Genomic DNA, 9,047 nt, shown 5'->3' on the forward strand with positions numbered 1-9,047 from the left:
GCGTTTTTTTGTTCGTGAGGGTCTTTTACCGAAACGTGGCATCAGTGGCGTGCGAAGAAGATAAGCTGCTGTCAGTGGTTTGGTGCTTGTGATGAATAATTATTACAACACTTCGCAACACTGCAACACACTCCCCGTGCTGGGAGAGAAATTATTTTAAGATTCTTAACCACCACCGTCACCGTCATAAGACTCTTCCTAATGCCACAGCCTTTCCACAGCAGATAGTGTGAAAGATAAAACTTGCTCCCCTGTTTCGCGTTAATTCATGAGCCTTCTGCGTACGTGGTGAGCCACGATTCTGCTGAAGGTTACTAAATCCCGTACGCAAACACCCGCACAAACCCTCCCCAAACCTGTCGACAGTTCGCGAATGTTAGTGTTTTCACGTTGATAACGCCGCTCTAGACACATTCCGGCACATGCACACACGCACAACACGTCGCAGAAGGCAGGCGGATAAATGTTGCCTTCTCATCGCGCGTCCCGCTAATGTGCATGGGTGTGTAGTGTCTTGTCCTTTTTAATGAGCAAATAGAGGTATCGCGGACACCAGGAGATGGCAGGAGGCCGACGATGAAGAACGGGGTTGAAATATATTTGCTCTGGAAATTATTCAAATTAATTTTACCACCTGCGCCACCGCGCGACCAAGTCAAGCCGTGCCACGTGTCTGCTTCCTGTTCCTTGGAATACCACAGCCGTTTATAAAACTACACCACAGCGATTATAACTCACCCAGCTCACGACGAGCGAAACTTTCCATTTGAGTTTCCGCTTAGGAAATTCGCGCTGTTTAATGGCGCTGCCTGCCTCGCCATGTTGACCGAGTAAAATCTGGCTCCCTTGGATGCGTTTTCCACTGCACTGGCACTGGGCTGGCAGGTGATGACACTATAGATACTAGCACCAATCAACGATTGGCTCACCCACTCGCGGAGCCCACAACACGCCAAGACTCTGGTGAGCACGCAACTCCAACAAGGAAAATGCTGAAATTTATATCCTCACCCAATGGACGGCCCGAGTTCTGCCTCCTAGTGCCAGGCTAATGGCAGGAAGTCGATTCGTCCACGGGATCTCAACGTCATCGTTTTGTAGTGCGCGAAAATGGAAAGTTTTATTCCATTAAATTCAATTTCCAACGAACCCACCATCACACCGCGCCAACAGTGCAGCAATTGCGGGGCCGGGACGAAAAAAAAAATCCCCGGAAATCCTACAAACGAACTTCGTGCAACGCGCGATCGCTGGAAAGCATGTTTTTTTCCTAACTCTCCGGTGCAAAAGTTTTCGATAAATTCAATTACGATCCACACGGTGACGCATCCATCGTATCGTTATAATCAAGTCGTTTCTAGTTTGTTTTCCATATTTCCCGCTGCAAAACCGGGGCAAATGGTGAACCTGGCACATGAACGGAGTGTCAGTATCGGATCTCCGCTCGGTGCGAACTAGCACGCTAGCTTCTCGGAGCCATTTTGGGGCAATAATTAAGTTATGAGTTACCTGCAGCAGTAGCAGCACTAGTTCCGAAAGCTTTCCCACTCTGCCGAACCTCTCCTGAAGGTTGTAGCAGCAGCCGGAATTTCCGAAATGGTCGTTTAAAATTTTGCAGGTTCAGCATTCAGCCCCCACAGCTCCAACGAAAACGCGTGCTTTCGCAAAGCTTTTAAGAAAGGCGCGGATTGTTTTGTGCACACAGCGAATGTCCGCTTTACAAACTCCATCTCTCCCCGGGATGGGCACGAAGGGAAAACGCGACGAAGATGCGGAAAAGTGCTTGCCGCCCATTTCATTGCGCAGGAAGTTTATGTTAATGTTCGAAAAATTCATGCAAAACTTTATCCTCGCGAAATAAAGGCGATGTTTTATTTGCTTTCGGAATCTGGACCACTACAGCGCGAGACAGTTCTCCGAGCCGTTAATGGGAAGTATTATCGGAATGAATTCAATTTCCCCCAAAGTCCGAAGTACAGCTTCCGAGATCCGAGGGAATTTGGGGCCGGCGACGCTGCAGCTGGAGACGGCTGGACAAGGAACGCGCGGACAAATACCAAGAGAAACAATTCCATCCCATTATGGTGCCGGCTTTGATGGATGTTAACCATTTGTTATTGCCATCGATCCGTCATAATCTGCCGGCGTTGCGTATTGGCGTGTCTCTGTGTGTGTGTGTGCTTAGACGTTGAAGGATGGGCAACAGCGCAACACCGGACAAGTGTTCCCATAATGACGACAATCATCCCAAAGTTAATAATTTGCCACCATGTAACAGTGTCTCGTTTCGTTTGGTGCTCATCACGTAGCGAACTTTAACTTTAAGAACTTATGAAGTAGCAGAGTTTCCAACAAAAAAATTAAACCTTGAAAGTACAATATAGATTCGTAGAATTTCAAAAAACCTACATCACCTGAATGAAAACAAACAGACATTACGAGCAAAAGCGCATGCCCTTTTTTTGTTGATGGTGACCCCGTTTCATTGAAGCGTCCAGGACGCAAACAACGACTCAAAACATCAAAGCCCTTCCCGGAACGAAAACATCGACAGCAATGCGCATCACACACTCACATACACCACACCAAGCAAAATAGTTTTTTTAGTAACGCCAATGCCGCATTATCCCACCAACGAACGAACGAGGTGACCACCGTTACGTTGCATTTCCCCGGCGGCCATCTTTTCTTTATCCGGTGTTGGGAATCTATTTTTTTCCACCACAAACACACATCCACACAAAAAAAACCCACACTTCCGGCAGATCGCGGACACAAAAGATCGTCCAATGTTCCATCATTAGTTTCCCATTCTAGCCGTCTGAAATATTAGCGAAACGTGAGGTAGAATATTTGGTTCAAGGCAAGGCCGTGGCCAAACGGTGGGCCTCTTGCCACCTTTTTCGCGTAAATAGAGCTAAACTTTCGACATAATGGAGGCGAAAAGTTCCGGCACAAAAGCGACCCAAAACGTCCCTTGGCGAAGGTGGTGGATGGTCCGCTCCTTTTTGGACGAAGTAGAAGACCTTGGACTGGCCCGGATCGGTGGGGTGGTACGTACTGGCGGAGGTTATTCAAATGAGACACACAGATTTCAAAGCCCAAAGCCTCCGAGCAAATCCATGCATCCATTGCACGGCATCGCAAAGAACAAGGCTAAAGATAAAAGCCTGCGGGAAAGCCTGAGCGTCCGTTTCGCTTGCCGCTCTGCCTTGGTCCCAGTCCCTGGCTGGGCGTCCATCCGTTCCATTCCCGTCTTAAGCACCCGCCGTTGTGCAAAGAAAGATCCTTGCAGGCTGCCATGAATTCTGCTCCCTGTACTATCAGGATCCGCAGCTACTTGCTGTGTGTGTCCCTGAGGCTGCTGCAGCTTGGTCGACACCGGCACTAACCTTCAAGCATGTTACTTCTGTTTTTTCCTTCTATTTCCCATCCACTGGGCGCACATGTACGTTGCATTCTAGTCAGTGTTGCCTCCATTTCAATGTTTGCCCTAGCAGCAGCAGCAGCAGCATTCCCAGGCTTCGTAAACGACACCTGCACCACGGTCGCCACGCCGTCGTGACATGCGAGAAACCGCTGGAAGCATCCCGCCTGAAAATAAGATCACAAAAAAATGGGCCTGGCCGCTTTTATTTTCTTCCTCTACTACAAGCAGCTTTTGTTTTTTTGGACCTGTTTGTATCCTACCTACTTTACGAGTGGTACGCTGCCTGCCCTTATGTATATATCCAGGTACCTTCCCGGGGCGCTTTGGCGAGCCACCTGGATCAGTTGACCCGGAACGACGCAGTACTATCAGCTTTCATTATTCATATCACTCTTTCCCGTGGCACACGTGCACTTACGGGCCCACACACACAGCTAACATGGAGTTGGAGGAGGAGAAGGTGGTGGTGGAGGCCACCGGACGCACGTTCCCACGTACGCATGGTGGACACACGGCCACGCGCACACAAACTGCCGAGTGTCACGTTCTGTAGAATGTTTAATTTAAAACTGGAGTATAAACGATGAATATTAATTCCCGTGCATCTTCTGGGCTCTTCATTCCTTCCGGGAATTGTTCCATTCCACGGAATCCCACCGAACGAGAGACAGAGAGAGAGAGCGACCGCTGTGGAAAGAAAACAAAAAGCAAAACCCACATTGGGACAGCCGAACGATGGAGGTGATCATGAAGAAGAGAACTCGACGACGTCGGCAACAACCGCAGTGACAATTGCGAAAAAGGATGCTGCTCCACCAAACGAGCACATGCTGGCCGCTAAAGGGGTGTAGTAACATGACCTCCTCCTCACCAGCCCACCCCCTGCCTCCCGGTGAAGTAAGAGATCTGGAAGCTTTCAGTACCTCGCCGGCACGCAACCATCATCTCTCTGGACACGGCCGCCAATGACCCGTCGTCCCGACGTGGAATAATTAAGAGTGCGGAAAAAAGGACCCACACACACACACACACCACGAACGGATAAAAGGTGGCCAATTCTGCGTTTTTTATTCCCCGGCGGTCTTGGTACTCCATCGGCGTAAGAGGGATCAAGAACGTGAGGCTTATGTCGAGCGGATTGGTCGGGTGGCAGAGCATGGAAGGCAGTACCAAGAAGAAAGTATCGGGACGCTGTGCGCATCTCCGGGTCCTTGGCATGAGCCGAACCGGGCTAATTAGAATGTAAATGAAACGAAATGAAAATGAAATTGATAAGCGAAATGAGTCGATTCGTATGAATATGGTTGGCTGGTGAATCATGGAAACGGAAGGCACTGGAGAGCGTCAGACCTCTGACTGTTGCTTAGAGAAGAATTTCGGAGCACCCAGTGGCAGAGTATCGCTTAGTTTAAATGATTTTTAAGCACTCTCAAGTACGCTCTTGCCCGTTCTCATTAGCCCTATCTAATTGCATGTAATTCCGGATAGTACGTGGTGTGCAAGAATGCTACCACGTTGAGCCTGCATGTATGCATGTATCTTACGTGCTTATGGGCTTTTAAACCTCCTTGACATCGAGACCCGTCGGGTTGGAAACACCTGTATAATGGGACGAGCATTCTGTAGACCTGTTCGGGGAGCGAAACCTACGCCCGAGGCCAAATTTTCCAACACAAACGAGTCTACGTTCCATTATGCAAAAATGGGAAACCCTTCGCCTTATCTGTCTTATTTTAAGATGTATAATGATTTTTTTACTGCGTACCGGAGACGATGCAAGAAAACATATTTTTGTGTGAACCACACAAACACGTGGCATTTCGTAGGAAGGGCGAAAAAAAAACAAAACGCACCCCCATAATATCCCACAATTCTATGAGAAGACCCAACCGATCGACCGATTGCACCTTTATAATCCCACCGGCGAATTGGGTGCGAGAATAGTAATGGACTTTTAAGGGCTCTGCCAGGGCAGCTTTCCTTTTTTTATACTTCCAGACCCTTATTTCTCTAGCTCCACCTTTATGTGGAGCTGGAACATGCAGAAAAAAGCGCGTGTCAGCTGGCATCACCATAACCACTCCGGGCTCTGGGACTCTGTGGATCATTTCGCAATCAGTGTGTTCCGCGTGCCGGAGGGATGCCACTTTTTTTAATCGGTTTTGCATCTTTCGTGCTGTGAAGTGTATGAGGGTGAGAGACAGTGGTGCGTATCCCATGTGCCGACGGTGATTTGTCCGATGCGCATTTATTCCGAGCCTCTTTACTTTTTTCTCCGTTGGCTGTGGTACTGACCATCATGGCACTATGGAGTGGCGCAGAGCAAAACTGCGGTATGAAATACTTTGTTAGATTAAATTTTTACATCCAGAGAGAGCCACTTAATGCATTTATTTGAACAGAATTTAGTAAACCACTGCTGCAAACCTTTACTTCCACCTTTACTGATCCTTTACTTCCATATCAGGTTCAACGCGGTTCCAATTCTAGGAGGCTAAGGGTCCAAAATATGTCAGATGAGATGATGAGTCCACTATCATCCGTAATGCCAAAAGTTTGTAAAGATCGAGTAAAAATAGAGCCCCGAGTATCGACGCTTGCACTTTGTATGACATTTTCTCGATCCAAGAGAGCTTTTCAAATACAATCCTGGCATTCGTTAGATATATCCTCTAGTCGGAATAGTTGATGAGAATAATGGAGACAACGATGAGAATCTAATAGTGCCAATAAGCGTAAAATTCTTCAAAGAGTTATCATTTCCAATGATACTCTTAATCGGCTTTTAAAACATATTTTATTATTTCATTTTACCAAGTACTAGGCGCCTCCAGCCACAAGGATAGGATCGGAATCCACATTAATTTGAGTGTTTTTTGAAGATGTAAAAAACTGACCCAGTTACACAAACTTCAACAACACGCATCATGCAAGCTTAAATATCACAAAGACCATTGCCATTTTATTTTAAATTTTTTACTTCACCCGTCCCATAGTGCCATGGACACACAATGGGCTAGACGCCACTATGGAAACCGTTTCCATTACGCTTCACGCATCCATTTTCTTTTTGCATTCTCGTTTTTTGTATGTCTCCCGCCGTTCGAGTTCGAGCAAATAAACTCGTCCGATCCTAAATTGCCGATGAACGGCAGCAAATGTAAATATGCTGCCCAAGGAAGTGCGAGAGGAACGGAGGGAAGGGGGGCTTGAGAGGGTGGTGATAAGGGCAAGAAACACATACACGCCCGAGGACAACGAGGACGAAGAAAGAAACAAAAAACAACATCCTCTGCAAGTCTATCTATCTAGCCTTCACCACCACTCAGGGACCAAGGCTAGTGCATTTGAATTTGAAACTCATGAATAAAACACTTTCCCGATGATGCTCTTTTGCTTTCGATCCGGTCCTGACAACAAAATGGAACCTTTTTTTACTTTCCTTCTTCTACGAACGTGGCAGCAAGTGTTGCAGCAAGCTGAATGCATTTGCGTATCGCTTTTTCTGTGTGATTAAATTACCACTATCAGACTGGCTGCGAGGCTGAGTAGGGTTTGTCTGAATGCAGGAAAAAAAAACCTCGGAACAGCTCCGGTCTCCAATTTATCCAACGTTTCCCGCATTTAATCTAGCTCCCGTACATCGAATGTTAAGTCCGATAACAATTAGTATGTTAATGTGGCATAAATCGTACCGTCGTGGTTGTCGTCGTCGTGACGTGAAGCAACGAGCAACGCGCGATAGCGAATTAGTGTGCCTCGTTTATTGCCTTCCTTGGGGCAATAATGAGTAATGAATTTTATCCACCACCACCAGGGCACACGACATCCCTCTAACCATTGTGAGTAGGAATGCTTATTAAATTTCAATTCCAATCGACCAATCGAACCGATTTGACAACCAATTTACACTCCCGGCAGAAGGGCCAGCCAGGCCCAATCTCTTCAAAGCTCAGACTCGCGGTGAGCTTTAAATTTGATTCTGTTTGAGGTCGATCCACTAAACACGCGCTTCGGTTCGGTATTATGAGTTATTAGCAAACGCTTCATTTGTTCGGACGAATTTGTTACCATTTACACATTAATAACCTGTCTCTCTCTCTCTCTCTCTTTGTGTTCTCTCTCTCTCTCTCGCTCCACAGACTCCGCCAGCGTCGTCGTGCACGTCATCAACGGTGAGCAGCCAGCCGCAATGCAGCATGGCAATAGCAGCGCTAATAGCGTGTTAATAAATAATCGCAGCTTTAGCCACCGTGGCCACGGGCACGGGCCACTGGACCGCTGGTTGGCCAGCGTAGGCGGGAGTAAAAATTTAATATTATCATTAGCTTCGTCCGCGCTGTGCTGGTTGGTCAAATCGATCAGATCTCCGTTCAGCGGTCATGGCAGGTGATTTATGGCGTAAAAACATCACCGAGCTAGTGGTTAAGAAAGGATGCAGAGAGAAGCGAGCGCGCTCGGAGCGTATGTCCCTACAACGTCCCTTCGGATGGATGGAATGGATATATCATGTGAATATGAATAGTTAGACAAAATCTAGGACCTAAGAAACTGCTGCAGAGAGTAGTTATGCGAGGAGAAGCGTTCAAAGGATGTCAATGTCCTTGGAGCTTTCGACATTCCAAGAACAAAAACTGCAAGAACGACATCACGGTTACAACAGCGATGTGTGGTGCAACGCGATCTGAGATGTATAGCACAAATTTGCTATTAGCGAAGGAATCGAACTGGGCGACGGATCCATTGGCCATCACAAACTCCAGCCACAGTTGCAACATGGCCGTGTCAACACACAGAACAATGCACCGTGCAATGCGCCGATCTCGATGCTTCTGTTCCAAACTCGAATTGCAAATGTAAATAATCCATTAACCGTCACAACTACAACACACACATAATGGAATACCCGGAAGGGCTCACGACGCCATACATCTTGCAGTTTGCAATCAGCATTGCAACTACGCCACCATCCTACAACCCACTTCATCATCTCATCTCCTGAGACACAGTGGCTCACAAGCAAACCCGAACCCGATGTAAATAAGATGGCTGACAGTCCGATGTGTTTAAACAGAAAAGGATACTCCACAAATAGGCTCCACAGTAACAAGGGAACTCCGCAATGGGATGAAAGTGCATGGACGGAAGTTCATTGACTCCAGGAGATCACGAAGGCGTGTAGTATAAGGCTTGTTATCACTAGCTGAAAACCCCACCCGTTTCCCTCTCCTATCCTCCCATGGTCTACAACCAAAGAAGTGGTAATATTATCATTTTCCAAACCCGAGCATCAAACCAGTTGTCCGTTTTTATACAGAGTCTGTACGCCAGCGCGTCCTTCATTTCTTCATCCTGCAGCTACGGCCAGTACGTTCATTGTAGGGTTTTATTTTTGGTTTCCTCCCAGGTACAAAGTCAGTTCTCAGAAAGGAAGCACACCAACCGCGCACACACACACCTCTTCCTTTGCATGTCCCTCTCACGCATTCGTTCACAGTTCGACCACCTCTTTAGACGCGTCATCATCTCATCCTGCAGCAAATACATATATACGATTTTACTGTAACTGTAATGATGTTGCATAGACTCAAATAAATTGATGATTTTATTTCTACGA

General features: G+C 47.1%; 1 protein-coding gene across 1 annotated transcript in view; it reads left to right on the forward strand.

Moving 5' to 3' along the window:
- The window catches only part of LOC118508436 (protein sidekick-1-like), a 49,398-nt gene extending 40,351 nt beyond the window's left edge, over nt 1-9,047 (forward strand). The window contains exon 5 of the mRNA XM_036048215.1: nt 7,573-9,047. Within this exon, the coding sequence (XP_035904108.1) occupies nt 7,573-7,823 (251 nt within the window). The 3' untranslated portion in view covers nt 7,824-9,047. The remainder of the gene's footprint in view (nt 1-7,572) is intronic.

The sequence above is a fragment of the Anopheles stephensi genome, chromosome 2, assembly GCF_013141755.1.
Source record: "Anopheles stephensi strain Indian chromosome 2, UCI_ANSTEP_V1.0, whole genome shotgun sequence".
In the NCBI taxonomy this organism is placed as follows: domain Eukaryota; kingdom Metazoa; phylum Arthropoda; class Insecta; order Diptera; family Culicidae; genus Anopheles; species Anopheles stephensi.